Source organism: Ascaphus truei, chromosome 11, assembly GCF_040206685.1.
Source record: "Ascaphus truei isolate aAscTru1 chromosome 11, aAscTru1.hap1, whole genome shotgun sequence".
NCBI lineage: Eukaryota > Metazoa > Chordata > Amphibia > Anura > Ascaphidae > Ascaphus > Ascaphus truei.
In genome coordinates, this window is record NC_134493.1 from 46,491,509 (window position 1) to 46,510,719 (window position 19,211).

The 19,211-nt window shown below is 41.6% G+C and overlaps 2 protein-coding genes across 6 annotated transcripts in view; one reads left to right on the plus strand and one right to left on the minus strand.

Annotated features, from left to right (window-relative positions):
- TMC7 (transmembrane channel like 7) overlaps positions 1 to 3,626 on the plus strand; it is a 35,981-nt gene extending 32,355 nt beyond the window's left edge. The window contains exon 16 of the mRNA XM_075566056.1: positions 569 to 3,626. Within this exon, the coding sequence (XP_075422171.1) occupies positions 569 to 712 (144 nt within the window). The 3' untranslated portion in view covers positions 713 to 3,626. The remainder of the gene's footprint in view (positions 1 to 568) is intronic.
- Positions 2,501 to 19,173, minus strand: LOC142463382 (uncharacterized). Of its 5 annotated transcripts, none has more exons than XM_075566048.1 (15): positions 19,054 to 19,172; positions 18,082 to 18,172; positions 16,049 to 16,243; positions 15,331 to 15,380; positions 14,775 to 14,892; positions 13,499 to 13,622; positions 12,882 to 13,051; positions 12,266 to 12,451; positions 12,103 to 12,181; positions 11,563 to 11,733; positions 9,778 to 11,027; positions 8,259 to 8,401; positions 7,340 to 7,409; positions 6,559 to 6,800; positions 2,501 to 4,493 (listed from the first exon to the last, which is right to left on the minus strand). In XM_075566048.1, the coding sequence occupies exons 1-14, from the start codon at positions 19,089 to 19,091 to the stop codon at positions 6,600 to 6,602; spliced, it is 2,886 nt and encodes a 961-aa protein (XP_075422163.1). In that variant the 5' UTR covers positions 19,092 to 19,172; the 3' UTR covers positions 2,501 to 4,493; positions 6,559 to 6,599. The 5 variants fall into 5 exon arrangements, with proteins under 5 accessions (XP_075422163.1, XP_075422165.1, XP_075422164.1 ...); XM_075566050.1 differs by having other exon boundaries at positions 2,501 to 4,515; XM_075566049.1 differs by lacking the exon at positions 19,054 to 19,172 and adding an exon at positions 18,693 to 19,004.
- Between the last annotated feature and the right edge of the window lie 38 nt (positions 19,174 to 19,211).

Below are 19,211 nucleotides of genomic sequence, written 5' to 3' on the forward strand. Positions count from 1 at the left end.
GTCATTACGTCACGTTGCCATGGCGATGCGTCTCCAGAAGCCGTCTGTGCCAAGGTAAGTGCAGTTTACAGAGGCCTTCGCCGCTCCCCCCCGGCATTTCATTTAAGTGCTTTCGGGAAGCGTCTGGGGCCAATGTAAACCCCCACGCTGGCGCAGAGAATCCGGGGTGTGCCCCCCAGTTTGCGTTCCCCTGCTTTTAATAGATCTCTTCTTGTTCTTACCAAAAATGTTTTCATTTGAAAAATGTGATGCTCCGCTCAAGATACGCGTTTGGATTATTAAATGTGTGGGAGGTGAAATGGAGCCGTCCCGAGAGCCCAGCGCAGTGTTAATGTTACCATGGTAACATCAGAAGCTAAACATTAAGAAAATCATGATTTTAAATACTAAAAAAAAAAGTGCGGAACATGCTTAGGTGGCAAGGTATTATTATTACCCATGCTATAAATTAAACGTATATATAGGCTTCTGGGGGGTGGGATTGCAGCTTGTAACTCGTCCGACATAAAAATGCCATCATGAGCGTGGTTTTTACTAAAATAAATAAATGTCTGTCTTCTTCTTTTAGGAGGGTCGAGACAAACTTTTTCTAATCAGACGACTGACTGAAGCTCATACCCCGGGATCTAAAGGCTTGAAATGGAACTCCCCGCAGCGACAGGGTTTGAATCGTGGACACTTGCAGGACTTGCAGGTCGAAGTTTACGCATAAGGGATCAAACAGAGAAAGATAAAACCTACGGGTTATCCCAAATTACCTCAACGCTTTTGTATAAGCACAATAGTTCACCTTTTTATGGATGTAATAACCTCCAATGCATTGGGGTAAAGAGTTCTTATTCCGTTGCCGGGTCTGACTAGACATTTATTTAGATTCACTCTCTAAATGGCTATTTCATTGAGCAAAACACAACAGTTACAATTTAGGTAGCAGTGTTCTCCTGTGGATGTTTTAGGCCAACTCCAAACTTCAAGGGCCACCAACAGGTCAGGTTTTCAGTATATCCCTGTTTCAGCACAGGGACCTCAATCAGTGGCTCAGTCAGACTGATCCACCTGTGCTAAAGCAGGGATATACTGAAAACCTGACCTGTTAGTGGCCCTAGAAGATTTGAGTTGCGCCCCCCTATCCCCTGTTTTAGGCAGATATATAAAAATAACTTGAGGTGCTTGAGGGACAATAAGTTTATTGGTGACATTTTAGCTGTTGATTTAAAATGTAAAATGCATAATTTGCTGTACTCCTGTTGGCTTTTCAGGCATAAATGTAGATAGGCTGGTTTTCCCAACAATCAAATGTTTAAAATGTTTTATTTATTTATAATTGTGTATATTATTTAGTTAGGTCAAGATGCATTCGACAAGACTGTGAAAGATTGTTTGAGGACCAAGGCCCAAATCCATAAAAGTGTGCCACGGGTGAGTACGCCTTTACTCCTATCCGCATGAAGGGGAGACGAGGTGTGCCACAGCGTAGCACCCTTTTATGGATCTGGGCCTAAGGAAGTTGGTAACCAGCTCCAAGCACTGGTGCATTCTGGGAACTTGAAAGCTTTAAAGAAGGGTTGGTCAACTCCAGCCCTCAAGGGCCACCAACAGGCCAGCTTTTATGGATATCCCTGCTTCAGCACAGCTGAGCCACTGATTGAGCCACTTGTGCTGAAGCAGGGCTATCCATAAAACCGTGCCTGTTGGTGGCCCTTGAGAACTGAGTTTGAGACCCCTGGTCTACAATGTTACATGTTTTGGTCCATGTTTACTAAGCAGTGGTATTCCATAAGACACCTTACAGCCCATTCAAATAAATAGGTGAAAGGTGTCTTATGGAATACCAGCCCTTAGTAAATAAGGGCCTTTTATCTGCAGGAGGCTGGCGACCTCTAGTGTTTTAGTGGAGCAGCACCACGTGCTCCGCAATGTTTCCCAGTTTGTGCTGATGCATATTTTATAAGAGTTCATATTTTTTTGCTTGAAATGTGCTGTACTTTGAAACAATATAATGTTTTACTTTACAACCATTTTAGTTTTTTTAATTTTAACGAAATAACATGGGTGTAGGTGCAGTGTAATTCTAGCACCGATTTGCTGCAACCCATAGAAGTAATGTCTATGGGATAAATGTTACGACTACTAATATTCTATAGCTCTAATGTATATTTTAAATGTAGCTACACGTCTCACGTTTACAATACATCAATCTTATTCTGTATTGAACTCCTGGACAATTGGGGGGAATTCCTGGAAGTAGAAGGCTGGACACATGAATTGAACCTGGCGACAATTCACATTGGGCTTTACAATTGTATGGTTAGACTTATCGCTGGTTAGTTATCAGTTTCCCACGGCACAAATAGCCGACAATGAATCAAAACTAATTTCAATTGTAAGCATCAATCTGAGGTCGTTTTTATCTTGGACTTTGAAGCTGGGAGATAAACGACGGCCCTTTATTTTTAATACACTACAAATTATTCAGTAAAAAAATATAACCTCTCTCTCGATCATTCGGATTTTGCTTTTATTGTATGAAAAAGATGCAGCTCATTTGAGTACTTATTACATTTCTCTTCACGGCAAATCTGAAATAAAATACTAAAACCTACACACCATATCGGTAATGTGGATAAACTGATGGTGCCGAGTGGCAAACATTGACCCTTTTATAGGGGTGAAAATGTAACATCATCCATTGTTCATTAGTCTCTAGCTCAGGGAGGGGGGGGCCCAACTCCAGTCTTCAAGGGCCAACAACAGGTCATGTTTTTAGGATATCCCTGCTTCAGCGCAAGTGGCTCAGTCGAAGATTGAGCCACCTGTGCTGAAGCAGGGATATCCTAAAAACATGACCTGTTGGTGGCCCTTGAGGACTGGAGTTGCTTGCCCCCTGTTCTAGCTCTTAGAATACCTGTGGACATGGAGTTAAGAGCTAACTGTACTTCTGAAAATGTACTGAAACAAGTTTAAGATTCAAACAATAATAGTGCTTCTACTACAAATATAAATAACTTTTCAAGAAGCCTCTGGATATTTAATGTTTACAAAGGTCTTTCATTACAAGCACGTACAGTAGCAAAGTATTTCAGGGAGATTTAATGACTGCCACGAATCTACTGTTACTCACTTCTAAATACACTGCCATTTCTGTATGTATGTTTGTACAAAACCAAGGGATCCCTACTTCTGCCTAATGCCCAGTACTGATCTGACACTGCTTTTTTTTCACTTCTGTGCCTTAATTAAGCTGCTCCCTCTTAAAATCACAGAGGACGTAGGCCACCAACCAAAATGTAATGTTCTCGGGCCTCACAAGTAGCAGTGAATAGAACAGACTATATTACATAAGGTTGTGCTAATGGTGAAAGAACTAACACACTACTGTATTTCACATGGAGTTTTTCAATATGCTGCACGAATTTACAATAGCAAAGGGATTTTGACAAGTATATTTATTTAACAACAAAACACTACTGCTGTGATACTTTTACTACTGATTCTGTATATTCTGTGTATTTTTGTATTCATGGGTTGTTTGCAATTTTTTACAGCGGTACAACTTTAAGATACAGCCTTTGACTGCCAAATGATGTGAAAATGCATGTGATTAAGAAATAAAATATGTATTTTAACCTTTGTGTGTCCTCAATTCCCTCGCCTTTCGTGTTCTCCTAGTGAGCAATATAGAGATTTGTAACAGCTGTTAAGAGTAAGGGATTATGTACTAAGCATCGCAAACAGACCTTTTTTTTATTCCGTGCAAAATTGGTGCATTAAATTATTCAAATGTGTATGTATGCGCCTAAAACACCACCTAAAAACACCACATTTCAACAGCTGCGCCAAATGATTATATTGGGTGCACAGAAATGTCCTGCGCTTGGTTTACAGATGTAAATAGTATGTACTAAATAAAAAGGTTTCTGTGCTGCAAAATTGCCTACCAGGTTCAAGTTGCCGTAAACCCCAAAAAAGACTCTTATTGGTGTTGGCGCGGAATTGAGTTTCTATGTATCAAAACTAAAATGTATGACACAGCATGGATGTTTCATGATGTACAGTAGGTTAACGAAATGTATTTTTAACAGTATGATAAACACACGAACAATTAATATTTACCGATACAAGTAATATCTTTTGTAAAACCACACCATTCTATTTTCATTTAAATTGTATTAATCTGCTATTCAACATGAGGGATTCGTTAATTGCAAATGTGTCGTTTGTTAAAGTTTTCATACGGCACACTTTTTTTTCCCATCGGCCCCTATGTGTGTTGACATTTTTTACTGGCTGTTAGTCAGTCAGACTTCTAGTTGGTGCTGTAAACACTAGATGTATGGTTTATAATATTTTTTGGTAAATCAAAGCTAGGCTTTTAAACTGGCATAGCTGTAATTATGGATATGAACAACCAACGCAAATCGGTCCTTTCTTCTGCTCTGCAGATGCTACAGTACGTGTTCCTTTATATCACTGATTGCTGGAAATCTGGGCATCTGAAAAGACAAAATGGTAGGGCTGGGAAACACAGGAACACCAAAAGAGGTTTATAGAAGCATTATTATTTTCATTTATCTCACACTGACCATTTCCCCGTAACCTTTGACCATTGGTACATTGTACATCAGGGGCGGCCAACTCCAGTCCTCAAGAGCTACCAACAAGTCAGTTTTTTTAGGATATCCCTGCTTCAGCACAGGTGGCTTGACTGAGCCACCTGTGCTGAAGCAGGGATATCTTTAAAACCTGACCTGTTGGTAGCTCTTGAGGACTGGAGTTGGCTACCCCTGTTCTACATGTTTGTTAGAAACAAAATCCCCTTACTTGCGATCTGACTTGTACAAAAGCACGTTCTGCTTGCGACCAAACCACTGCTCTGCTCATTTCCCATTACAACGGTGCAAAAAAGGAGGACGTCGGTATTAGGTGATGCCTTATTGTATTTGGACTAACCACCAGTTGTTAGTCCAAATAATAAAAAGTAGTGTCACCTAGTACTGAAGTCCTCCTTTCATTTGCACTATTGCAATGTGACGATTACGTTGACTGCTATTACAACCCGCAATGATACGTTGTTCTGGGATAGGAGCACTCGCGCTTCTTGATGAGGTATACTGCCACGGATGCTGGAAGTGCAGATACGAACCGGGAGTACTGATATGAACAGGAGGAGCAGCACTCATGTGGACTTCAGTAGGGTCTTTCAAAGTTGATTAGTGCGGTGGTCGACGTTTCGGTCCCAGACTTGATAAAGGTTCTCAACTGCGACCGAAAACGGTGACCACCGCACTAATAAACATTTAAAGAGTTTACTGAAATCCACGTGAGTGCTGGTTCTCCTATTCTTACCATTATACTTTAACGTGGCAATTTTTCTTTGCGAATTGAATTTATTTTCTTAATATAGGGTTGAAGCAGTGGGTATCGAGCTGAAACCTGTTAATTTCAGCTCCTGGGACCCCCTGCTTCCGAAGATATTTACCTGCGAATTAGGTGCTGCTAGCCGCTTTCCTCGGCTACCAGAGCTCACAATATGTCCTGTCTTCAGATATTTCCCAGTCTATGGGCCAATAGGAAGCTGTGATGTCATCAGTGCGGCTTCCTATTGGCCCATGTGACGAGGCAGCGTCAAACTTGAAAGCCCTGCTTGCTGACCCGGAGCAGCTACCGGCACCTACTTTCGAGGTAAGGATCTCTGGAAGCAGGGGGTTCAACATGAGCTGAAATTAATGGGTTTCGGCTCAGGAGTATGTTTCAATTACCATATTTCCTCGATTCTAAGAAGCACCTTTTTTCCGATTTTCACATGTCTGAAATTGGGGTGCGTCTTAGAAACGATGTATTGAAAAGAAGAAAAAAAGAGTTAATTTGACCCCCTCCACCTCACTTACCAGGTTTACAGGCGGCAGCAGGAGAGGTCCGTCAGCGGAGGAAAGAAGTGTGCGGCAGCAGGAGAGGTCCGTCAGCAAGAGGCATGAAGTGTGCGGCGGCAGGAGAGGTCCGTGTTCGTTGAGGAATGCAGTTAAGGCAGCGGCAGGAGAACCTCAGACCGGAGCAGGAGAAGAGCGCGGTAATACCGGCAGTCAGACACCGGTTCCGGCCGGAACAAGCACCTGACTTTCCGTGTTACAGCGTGCTCTTCCCCAGCCGTTCTCCTATGCCGTGCTTCTCCTGCTCCGGTCTGAGGTCCGATGTTCTCCTGCTGCCGCCCCCCCGCTGCCTTAACTGCATTCCTCCATGAACACGGACCTCTCCTGCCGCCGCACACTTCATGCCTCTTGCAGACAGATCTCTCCTGCTGCCGGCAACTTCTTTCCTCCGCTGACGGACCTCTCCTGCTGACGCTTGTAAATCTGGTAAGTGAGATGGAGGTGGTCAAATAACAATTCAACCCCCCCCCCCCCCACCCCCGACCACCACCCCCGATTGTAAGTGCTAAAATCGATGGTGCGTCTTACAATCGAGGAAATACATATTTGCTGTCTTGGCGTGCTCCTTTTAAGCAACAAAGGATCCGACTGGCCCAAGCCAGGCAAAATAACTGAATTAATCAATCTTTACCGGTTTGCTTTGCAGATGCCATCTTGAAATCTCGCCAAGTTTCACATCTCCTGAATTTGACGAAGCGCAAGATCCAAAACGGTTTTGGAATTCTCATCCGGAATCTCCGACTTTGCACCGCTGTCTAAAAGCAGTTTTACCGTTTTGCTGTTATCATTTTGGACAGCATAATGTAAAGCTGTTCTTCCAAAGATATCTTGTTTGTCTATGTTCATTTTCCCTACATTCGTATCTAGGAGCATCTACATGGGAAATAAACAACACATCAGGATTCAACAATTAGGTTATCCATTTTGCGTCTTGTCAATTCTGTATTGGACTATATGAATTCAGTAACATATTTATTTCCTATGCTTTGCATTGTACTAAATTTCGTGCACATTTTGATCACTTATTAGTAATTCAAGTAAATTGCTCATTGTGTCGTGCGCTCAACTGAGGGATAAAATAATTTTGTATTTCCCGGTCTGAAATGTAACGAAAGTTTGGGGAATTAATTTGATAGGTTTCGAGGTGTCTGACTGAAGGTGCAGCTTTTCACAATAAGGTTTTGTTTTTTTTTGTCACAGCAGGAAACCACAAACCGATGTAAATACAACTGCAGGTAAAATGTAATGCACCTTTTCAAATTTTTTGTTTATGGTTTGTATGGTTAAGAAACTAGTTCTTCTAGCTCATACAGTACTAGCCTTCCTGCATTGTACAGCTGGGGTTGGGGGACTCTCTGGGAGCTATGGGGGTTGTGTATATAATAAGCTGGCATGTAAAGTTTCAGAAATACCTGGCAGATGCTGGTGTTCCCATAAGCAGCTGCGTGATGTAATAGAGTTTTGCCTTCTTTATCCGTGGAACTACAATTTAGCATAGGAAAAAAAATAGATATCAGTAGAAGACTTTCATGTATATTACATATGTAATATACATATGCAATATATGTGTGTAATAAAAACCTCGTACAGGGGATACTATATGTGAGGACTTCAACTGGCGGCCGGAGCTGCCCAAGCAACTCGTATGATATAAGCAGGAACAAAGTGCACATTTTCCCTTGTAAGTTAAGGTAATGACAATCTATATGGTACAGGTGTTATAAGAGCTTGCAAAAATGTTGAAATGATATATAATGTAAATTTATGTTTATAAATGTCTAAAATGACAAGCTTGTAACCCCTCTACTTCTAAATATTCTCTGATCTGGCCCCTTTTGGATAAGCGGTTGCAGAGCCCTGCTTCACGTAATGGTCACACGTCACGACATTTTCATGTGTATAGGAATGAGCACTTAGAAAGCTTTTACGATTTATCAACAATCTGGCTGTGTCCCTTGTTCAAATATGGAGTTGACTAGAGTTCAAAAACAGACCGGTTTACTATAGGATTTTGCTGTAATGCAAATGTTAAGTCCACGAAAGTGAATGGGCTTTCTAAACGTAACATGATAAATTAATTTAATAAAGATAAGAACATAACGATTTACCTCTCTTTGCATTTTTCCCCTATTAAAGGATCTAAATATTTATGAAGGGCAGATTTGTTGCTATTTCAAAAAGAAAATAAGCCTTACTTAATTTTAAGTTAAAAAAATATATATATTTTTTTAATATGAATTGTAACCTTGTTGGACAGGGAAACAATACACACACACAAATAACACTGCTTTCCCAGTACTGAATATGTTGAAGTAATGTACATTACTGTACCTTGGAAATAAAAAGTTATATTGACACAGGCTCCTAAACTTAGCATTGTCTTTGTTCTTGATTACATAGAGAGCTCTTTGAAATATACATGACATGTCTTTGCTGGAGTCGGTTTTCTTCGGAATAATTCGCATGGCATCTTTCTAGAAGGGACACATTTAGACACGTGTTTAATAGAGTGGCTGCAACAAAGGATAATGTCATTATCTAAACCAGGGGGGCACAACTCCAGTCCGAGGGCCACCAATAGGTCAGGTTTTAAGAATATCCCTGCTTCAGCACAGGTTGCTCAATCAGTGGCTCAGTCAATGACAGCCACCTGTGCTGAAGCAGGGATATTGTTAAAACCGGAACTGTTCGTGGCCCTTGACGACTGGAGTTGGCCACTCCTGGTTTAACACCTACAGTGTATATGATTTGTGAAGTGTAATACAGTGTTGGGATATTAGAAGCAAAAGCGTTGAACATCTATGCTCACAAATTACTTTCATTACATGGACTTCGGTGCAAAATGTACTTCTGTTCTGCTCCTGCCCCCTTAAGCCTAAATGGTTGAAAGTACATTTAAGTATGATGTTGAGTTGTAATGAGACCTACACAGTTACTTTGACAATTGACCTGCTCAAGGTCAGTCCCCCCAATACAAACCATAAATCCAAGCTGTCAAATGGATAATCTTCTATCAAATTCTTCCATTCCTTCCTGTTTGTGTGAATCCTTCTAACAAAAGTATCATGTCCGTGTACCACGTTAGTTTCTGGTTTGCCTTTCGGAGTTATGCTTTTGACCATACATTTGGGAAGTAATTGAAGATATTTTGAAATATGAAACAAAGATTGGTGTTTGAAAACTTTCACTTCAAGCAGCAGACCTAGTTTCACCTTTTTTGTTTGATTCTTTGCTTTACTACATACAGCATGTGAGTAGCTTTAATGAAAAATAATTACCTACGCTGCTGATCGATCCCTTCTCCTGTGATCGATCGGCCAATATCCTGCTTGTGTGCCTATCTAAATGGCTGCCTTCTGACTCTGTGCTGCTGTCTGTTAAATGCTACAGCAGCAATGTAACATTACCAAGTGTAACACATTATTGTTACAGCTTTCAGAGTAATAGACAGGCTGCTGTTTGGAACACAGCAACAGATCTGTTTGTGATACTTTGTTGCCAAAAGGCAGAGCTCAAAAAAGGTGTGTGAGAGCCTGTTTCAAAAGAAGAAGTGGATGTGACTTTCTAAATGGTTGCTGTAGCAACCAAAGGATGATCAATACATAAAATAAAAATGCAGACAGTATTATCTAATACTACAGAACTGGCATTTAAAAAAAATAAAAATACAGGATTTTGCATGTTTTTTTGCTTTTATTGCAACTCCAAAATATATTGTTTAGTGGAAAGCTACCTTCAAATAAAAAGTGTTTAGTAGGTTATGAGTACGTATGCTGAAGCCATAATATATAAAGAAACAGAGCAGAAGTGGTAAGGATACATAAAAGCTGTACATTAAGCCAGTTTTTACCCTTGGTTCATGTTCTTCATAAGTATTTTCTGATTGGTTGCCCAGACTGCCGGACTTTGAAAGTAGAGAAATATCTTCTGATTCTTCGTTTTCTGATAAGCTTAAAACCAGGGATGTATCTGAAAATAGGTATTCCTCCTCAAGTGTTGTGTCAGTCGCGTAGCTGATTTGATCCCCATCACATGAACGGCAGTAACCAGATGTTTGTGCGGTCTGACCAGTTAGCGGGCAACATGACCCAATAAAACCAATGGTGTTTGTATTTGAGATATTGGCACCTTGAATTTCATCCTCTCCCAGTGATCCATCAGGAGTAGTAATCCGACTGTCTGCCTTTTCCATTTTTCCCAGGCTGCTGTAGGTAAGCTGTGAATCTGGGCCAGTGGAACTAGGAGTTGAATTACTTATTGGTTCTAAAAGAATTTGCTGTAATAAGTAAAGTTTTGACACATCAGCGAGACCCTCCCCTTTGCTTGCTCTAGGTGAAGACTGAGTTTCCAGAGCTGTGTCATTATGTGTTATTATGGATTCTCCTTTGCTGGCTTTGTTGGTGCCATTGACGTTGCATCTGCTTGAGCTTCCATCTGATTCAGCAAAGAGAGGGGATTCCTCCTTCATTTCATGAGAGAAGAACACATACCCTGCCGGAGTGCTTGCTTTTCTATGTTCTGGTGCAAAGAGACCATCTCTCTGGATTTGGTTCTGGATCTGCTCTTCTCGATCCGTGTCAGTGATTTTCTGTATTATTTTGTTGTTGTTTACATCCAAAGACGACGATTTCTCATTGGTAGCTTTCTCATTTATACGATAGCATTGCTGGTCCCCCAGCGTGCTGAGCGGATGAGATTCTATTTTACTTACTCCACTTTTTTCTATGGGATGCCTCCTTTTCTTGTACGGAGGAGTTGTGCAAGGTGGTTTCACTTCACATCCAGATGGCTTTCGAGAGCCTGCAGCACTTGATGTGAGATGTTTTCTGACTGCTGTTTTATTTAATGCCTGGGTCTTTAATTCAGTTGTAATTAGTGAACCACTTGACTTAATATGGTTTGTGTCAGATTCTGAAGAAGATCCTGACTCTAGGTGATCAGAATCCACTTTCTCAGCAGATTCCACGCTCTCATCTTGTGCGCACGATGACAATTGACCCTCCTCGGATAATGACTGGGCCGAGGCTTTTTCACAGTCGTGTGCATCACGGTCAATGACAGATGAGCGTTTTTCCTTCTTCGTTTTTATTTTTTGACCACCTGAAATGAACAAATATGGAGATGTTTTCAATACATATGACACCTATAGCTTAGATGTCATTCAAATGTATTCAAAGGAAATTGAGTTGATTTCATGTCCAGCATGGGAAAGACTTCTACAGCATGTTTAAAAGGAGCAGATGCTCCCCAAAAAAACATCCCCCAGGTGGGAAGTAGGGGGTCTCCAGAGCTGAACTGCATTGATTTGAGCTCTGGGGCCCCCTGCTCACCAAGATACTTACCTCCGTACGGGGTGCCGGTAGCAGCTCCGCAAGTTTAAATATCCTGGTCACGCAGGGCAATAGGACGCCGCAAGGGATGAGGTCATGGCTTCCTATTGTCCAGCCATTTCCATAGCCCCACATAGCCCAGCCGGCCCTACCATCACCCCCTACAGAGGTAAGGATCTTGGGAAGCAGGGGGTCCCCGGAGCTGAAATTAACGTGGTTCAGCTATGGAAATCCCCTGCGTCAATCCTATAAACACGTTAAAAAGGAAAGCAGGATTCCTGCTTTAATAGGGGGGTTGTTTTTACCTTCTGGTGATGCTGGTGACATGTTCCCTACAGATGCCCTCTCTGTGGCGAGTGGCAGCCCATGGAGTACAGTATGAACAGAAGAAAGCCGCCTATTGCAAGGAAACACATACACCTCCGCCGCAGTGTTCCACTTCCTCACAGTGATATCCCCACAATAACACCTGGAGCCTGGGAAACAATTGCCCAGTAGGATTAGAAGCACAGTATTTAGAAACACAAAACGCATATTGCTTATTTCATTACACATAGTGCTGTCCGTATACTCAATGCTTTAAAGCACGGGTGGCCAATTCCAGTCCTCAAAGGACACCAACAGGTCCACGATTGAGCCACCTGTGTTGAAGCAGGGATATCCTGAAAGCCTGACCTGTTGGTAGCTCTTGAGGATTGGAGTTGACCACCTCTGCTTTAAAGCATAAACATACATATGCCTTAAAACACAGGAACATGTTTATGCAGTGCAGTTAAAGGTTTTATAACAGTAAACCCATAAAAATGAATACATAATATTAAAACACCAATAAGTGATGAACTTACTTGTGCTCTCTCTTTCGATTCCTATTATTACGTCTCTCAGATTTCCCACGTCTTTATCCTTCACTTTAAAAATATCAGTCTTCAATATAAAAGAGAAAGCCATTACAGTATGCTCTGAAATGCCACAATAATAGCTTTAATATGGAGAAAGGACCATTCTTACCTGTCCCTTACGAAAAGGAACACGATTGGTCGATGACTTATCAAGGAATAGTTTTTCAGACGTTCCGTTGTTACCAACTAATATTATAGACAGCACTTGTTTTGCATCTGTGTCAGAATTGTATCCTGTGTGAACTGTAATTTCATAATGTGTGGCATCTTCATTCTTCTCACTGATGTGTGGCCCCTGCAATGTGCACACAGATAATATATATTTGTCTATTTTGCAATCCATAGGCATGTCTGCATTTAAAAGATACCATTTACACACTGATATGACCACAAGCGTCGATATGTTAGAGCAGTGTTTCCCACCTCCAGTCCTCAAGAACCCCAAATAGGTCAGGTTTTAAAGATATCCCTGCTTCAGCACAGGGGGCTCAGTCAATGACTGAGCCCCCTGTGCTGAAGCAGGGATATCCTTAAAACCCGACATGTTGGTGGCTGTTGAGGACTGGGGTTGAGAACCTCTGCTCTAGATCATTTCTAAGCATTAGAAACAATCACTATTGAAAATAAAAGACGATGCTATGACAATACTGATATTTATACTTGCTAGTTTCTGGGGTCTGCCTTTGAAGTCACTTTTAAGTTACTTGAGAAAAGGACAAACTTACAGTTTGATTTCTCTGGCAACCAAGATCCACGGCTTCATCAAGGTCGGTCTGAATAGCCTCCTCCTGAGTTAATGGTTCCATGCTGCAATACGATTCTTGCAAGGAGGATGGGGTATTCCTATTTGCAAATTGCTGGGAGAGCAGCCCATGTGTTTTTAAAGTGGTTTCCACTGAGGGGGGGGGGGGGGGGGGGGGAAGGAAAGCATTTTACTCTAGTGCAGAGGAGCTCAACTCCAGTCTTCAAGAACCCCCCCCCCCCCCCAACAGGACAGGTTCTAAGGATATCCCAGCTTCAGCAGAGTTGGCTCAATCAGTGGCCAAGTCAAAGACAGCCACCTGTGCTGAAGCAGGGATATGCTTAAAACCTGACCTGCTAGGGGGTCTGGAGGCCTGGAGTTGAGCACCACTGGTCTAGTGCAAACATCAATTTACTGTTATACTGTACTCATTTTCTCCCCATTATAAATAAGTCATTGTAGAACTGAGGTATGATTGTGATGAATCCCTCTATCCACAGGTAAATATATTATATTATATACACACACACATACATACATACATATAGACTGTAATAATATATATTAAAAGACATAAGGATTGTTCCTGTGAACACTTACTTCTGCACGGTAACATGGCAAGAGGGGGTAAAAAGTACTTTTCGTTGTCACTCCAGCATAGAGGACATTTACTTTGATTACACGAGGCAGACACCCATTTCCCTTTCTGTGTGATCTCTGGTGTCTATAAGAAAAAAGGTTTGCCATAAGGTACAAAACGTTCTCTAGTTTGCAGAACAGTTTTACACTTCTGCCTTTCCTGTACTTTGTATGGCACGAGAGTTCAGCCCCAGTCCTCAAGCTCCCCCAACAGGTCAGGTTTCCAGGATATCCCAGCTTCTGCACAGGTGGCTCAATCAGTCCCAGCTTCACAACAGGTGTCTCAATCATTTCCTGCTTCAGCACAGGTGTCTCAATCAGTGCCTGCTTCAGAACAGGCTCTGATTGAGCCACCTGTGCTGAAGCCGGGATATCCTGAAAACCTGACCTGTTGGGGGTGGAGGGGGCTGGAGGTGAGCACCCTTGCTTCGTGGTATAGGGCACTGTTTACTGATGGTAACTTGTTCATTTTTGTAGCCCACTACCAGCTTTCCAATGTAGACCCAGCAACCAATCAACAATGATGAGTCCAAAAAACGAGACCTCAATAACATGATACAAACATTAAAGAAAATATGAACATGCTCACACTATTGTTCTTTTATTGAAGTATGTTTTATTTAAATATGGATATCTCAAATGGCATTGCAATACTCTCCCAGCCTTACTACAAGTCATTATTTCCCTTTTAGTAGAGCTCGGTTACAGACCCTTACTCTGTAAAGTGCAAACCGTGACGGTCTGGCGCTGTCGCACAGGAAGCCGCATTGAAGTTAGTGAAGCTATACTTGGGATAGCGCCAGATCGGCACTTTACAGAATAAGAGCCATAGAGGCTGAAGCAGACTTGGGGAACCTGTGTGTGACATCTCCATTTACCCTGGTGTGTTTTCTGTCTTTATTATATACCAGAATTAAAAAAAACAAAACAGTTTTTTGGTTTAAGTTACATTTTTCCTAGGAAATTCTAGAGATGTGGCATAGCTAACCTCAATATTTTAGATACTCATTTTGTCTAACTTGTAAGAATTAGAGTATCACTTATAATTCATTAATAAGAAATGCAGAGTATTGTTTATTACCTCTGTAATGGGCTCTGGCATCACATTTGTGGGAACTAAAAGGTGATGGAGGGAAGACTGGAACACTCTGCCATAGCGTCAACAACTTATAATAAAGTGGGTGGTTAGGATGCTTTATACTCATCTCTACTTCAGCGGAACATACTTGTAACTTACAGTTGCCACTATGAGTTTTGAAGCCGATGAGATCAGTCTCCTGAATTCTTCCTGCGATATGTCGGGGAGAGAGACTTGACAGAGATCTGCAGAGAAGCCTTCCCTTTCATTTTGTAATCTAGACAAATACAAATTCCTTCAGAAGTTGTTTCTCAGAAAACGACAAAAGCATTGTACATTGGTACATTACGTTGATGATGTATGGCAAGTAGACAAAGGGCTTTTACTGGCTGAGTCACATGCAGAGTGATGTTATCTACATTCTTCTCTTGGTAACTAAAGGAGTGGCTTGCTATAATAACAATATCATGATCTTTTTTCTCATATGGCTTTGACTTTGTGTGCAGCTCTGTGCATAGGATTTTGCAGGGACTACGAGTCTCTGTCCCCTAGAGCTTACACTCTAACATTGGTTCCTCAGGCAAGTGGCTTGTCCAAGGTCTCGGTTAGAACGGAGGTAAACACAGAGGCTCTAAAATGTGAAACATTGTACAATTTTAACTAATTCAAGCATTGTACAATATGCTTGCAGAATACATATACAGAAAAAGGATACCTGTGTTTAGCATTTACTCTCCTCAGATAAATGCCACTGGTGATATGATCCTGTTAAAATAGAAATTAGTATTATGGTTAGATCAACATGATAAACACAAAGCCAGGGGTGGCCTACTCCAGTTCTCAAGGGCCACCAAAAAGTCAGGTTTTCAGGATATCCCTGCATCATAATGACTAAGCCACTGATTGAGCCACCTGTGCTGAAGCAGGGATATCCTTAAAACCCGACCTGCTGGGGTCCCTTGAGGACTGGAGTTGGCCGCCCCTGTGCTAGAGCTATTGTGATACATTATCTAAATCTGATTATATTCTTGTTTACAGCGACATGACACAATCTTTCTTTGGATAATTGTATTTATCTTGTGCCCTAGACAGTGGACGAGCATTAAATAAACAGTGACATTAGTGTTCATGTCCAAACATATACAATTATAAACAGAGATAAAATTAATTAGAAATCCAATGTGAGCCCCTTTGGAGCATCTAAAATAAAGTTCTAGTAGCTGTATTGGTCCTGGAGAACTGTAGATTCATTGGATTGACAATATTATTTACAGATCTAGAAAAAGGCGGTGACACGCACACACACGGTTTTGAAATAGAATTACAGTATAATCATTAATGTAATGTAGGATTTAATGGGAAGGAAATGCTGAGGGAATCACGGACGAAGGTCGATTGATATTTAGAAATGGTGCATTTTGTTTTACACTTACAGAGCTGGTTAAAGATAACATCTTCTTTTTGAGTAATTTTTGTACTTGCTGTTTTCTCTCTTGATTGATGTATAGTTGTCGGTCCCGTTCTCCACCGTATTTTCCCACGCGTAATCGAAGGGACGCTTCCATCCTGTTATCCATAAAGTTCTTCTTGATGCTTTGTGAGCGATGAGGTCCATAGTTGACAGGGTGCTGCATTACAGATGACATTGTTACACAAAGAATAACATAAACATTAGTCAACAAGAGAAAAGATTCATTCCATTTAAAGCAGCAGTCCGGGCGCTTTAATAAAATGTATGCACTGGATTCCCGAGATACTTACCTCCAAAGGGGGTGCCGGTATCGCCCTGTTTTATAAAGCTCCTGCGTCACATGGGCCAATAGGAAGCCGCACCGGATGGCATCACGGCTTTTTATTGGCCCGCAGGGCGCGGGAGCTTTGAAGAGTTGACATAAAGTGGACCCTGCTACCCACACCTCCGACGAAGGTATGCATCTCCGGAAGCATGGGGTACAGCTTCAATCCCGTGTAAAAAAAACAAAAACGCCTGTATTGCCTATTTAAGAATACGTACGCATGAAAACTGGCCTGTGCCCCCTGTGCCCTTCGTAGGCTACAAACTGCACGCGGACCGTGCTTTTATTGTTAGGGAGGTGGAGTTCCTGTACAATGGAGAGAGAGAGGTACAGCATCCCACCCATTTATTTATAAAATGTTTTACCAGGAAGTAATACATTGAGAATGACCTCTCATTTTCAAGTATGTCCTAGGCACAGAGTTATGGCAAATACATTAAGTGATCAGAGGTCATACATTATATATAAAGACATTGCATGAACAGTTAAAAATAATATATATTATTGGTGTATGTCACGCACACCCCTATGTCACCCACTCTTCCCCCCCTCCCCCACGTCACTAACGCTCCCTTGTGTACCAGGAAGATAGGCATAGCATCACTAAGTAAACATGGCCCTGTGTGTTGTCAGTGGGCACGGCTGTTGTGTTTACTGTTTAATATTTTCTGCAGCTTTGGTAACACTAGCTAAACACCTTTATGAAAATGAATATGCAAACATGCAGCTCATCGTGTTATCCGAGCCTACTGACTGTTTGCTTTTAATCTACTATTCAGCAAAAGATTTACTATCTGTCATCACATGGATTATGGTAAATTTCCTGGAGCCAAATTGAGAAAGCATCAGTCTGCTCTATAACATATTAAAGATTTTTGCACAATGATTGTTGTTCTTTTTAACGCTCTTTCAAATGATATTGATGTGCCTATAACTTTACACTGAAGAGCAAATCATTATCGGGCAGTCTCAGAGCCCGAGTGCTGTGCTCCCAAAAGCTAATTAAATGTTATTGAAAGTTGAAACAAGGAGAAATTGGAATTAGATCATAATCCTCCCATCATAAATATATGCAAGTATAGCTTTTCTTAAAGTAGCAGTCCAAGCCGCCGTTTATAAATAAATAAATTTCCCTTTAATATGTGCATCAATACAATCCACACAATGATAAGTAATTAACTAAATTGCCAATCGATCAGCGAAGATTCGGCTCGGGGTTCACTAAATGGCTGTCAGTGCAGCAGAAGAGGACCAAAGATGCAAAGTTCTGTAGGGAAGATCATATGACCAGGCAGTCACTAGATACAAATGGTGCACTGCTAGAGAGAGGGCAGGGACCAGAAAGGGGTGTGCCAGAGCCTGTTTCACAAGAGGAAGGGGATGTGACTTTGTAAATGGTTTCTATAGAAACAAAAAAATATTATTACGTTGTAATGCATCAAAAATCTCATTCAGAGTTTAAAAAAATTAATTAATAAATGCTACAAGAATTTCTCATAGTACAGAACTGATTAAAAAAAAAAAAAAAAAGGACGTAGGATATTGCTTGGTCTGTCATAACCATAAAACCTTCCATTTATGAATCGACCACTGAAGTAGGTTGCTTTTTGTCCTTACTAAAGAATGTCTCCATATGATTCATAAATACTAATGATTCAACCAAAACTTACTTGATAAAATCTATAATTTCCAGTTTTATCTCTTTGGGTTCCAGACAGATCAAAGCCGGCTTCTTTTCTCTGCACTTCCACATAATACTTTCTGTAAAAGACAACAAACGGGTACATTTAAAAAAACGGTTTATTTGCACAAAACGTCCTGGCTCTGCTGAGAACATTCTGCTTCCTCCTGGTAGAATCGGACAATTCTGCTTTGAAATGTCCAAGCTGAGTTATTTTACCTGCAGTTTGATATCTCCAAAAGAGCATTGGTTGGAAAATGTTAGAATTCTGCTCTGAATTGACTGCAGTGTTTGACAACCTGTGATTTTCAGTGTGCATGTAATTCAAATATATTGCAAACATAAGTAAATATATACAAAGTAATTATATATATTCTTACGGGAGGGCAGGATTGCACTCTGTAAATTAGGATCTATATTAGCGTCGTAATTAATTGCACATCTCATACTTGTGCATTAATCTCTTCCTACTGGAGTTCCTGTGCTCCTTGAACTTGATGAAAATCTGAATCCAATCAAGCCTCATGTATTCTTAGGGAATCAGCAGGCTATCCAAGCGGCTATCAGAAAAGTGGAAGATCAAGGCAAAGTTAAACCTACTGATAAATAATGAGATATGTATTAACCCACTGATTCATCTGGAACCCCGTTTTACATTCTTTCTGTGGGGTTCAGGAGTAATGGTGCACGCGGGGTGCCGGAGTGATGGTGCACGCGGGGTGCAGGAGTGATGGTGCACGCGGGGTGCAGGAGTGATGGTGCACGCGGGGTGCAGGAGTGATGGTGCACGCGGGGTGCAGGAGTGATGGTGCACGCGGGGTGCAGGAGTGATGGTGCACGCGGGGTGCAGGAGTGATGGTGCACGCGGGGTGCAGGAGTGATGGTGCACGCGGGGTAAAGGAGTGATGGTGCACGCGGGGTAAAGGAATGATGGTGCATGTGGGGTGAGCACAGGACTCACAGTCTGGCTGCCACTGCAGGGATAATATTGCAGTCCATTTCTGGCGCGTGTCCGCTTTCATCTGCAGGTGGCTGTTGTGTGTCACCATAGCAACAAGAGGTTCAACGCCCCGACCTCTTACGTTGCGTGTCAGGGACGTATGCGTAGTGCGTGTCACA

Coding starts and splice junctions, on each gene's coding strand:
- LOC142463382 (XM_075566048.1), bottom strand. CDS start 19,091: ATGGACTGCAATATTATCCCTGCAGTGGCAGCCAGACT. Junction 7,410..8,258: donor TATAACTTTTTATTTCCAAG/GTACAGTAATGT, acceptor GCTAAATTGTAG/TTCCACGGATAAAGAAGGCA. Junction 6,801..7,339: donor GGAACACCAGCATCTGCCAG/GTATTTCTGAAA, acceptor TTTCCCATGTAG/ATGCTCCTAGATACGAATGT.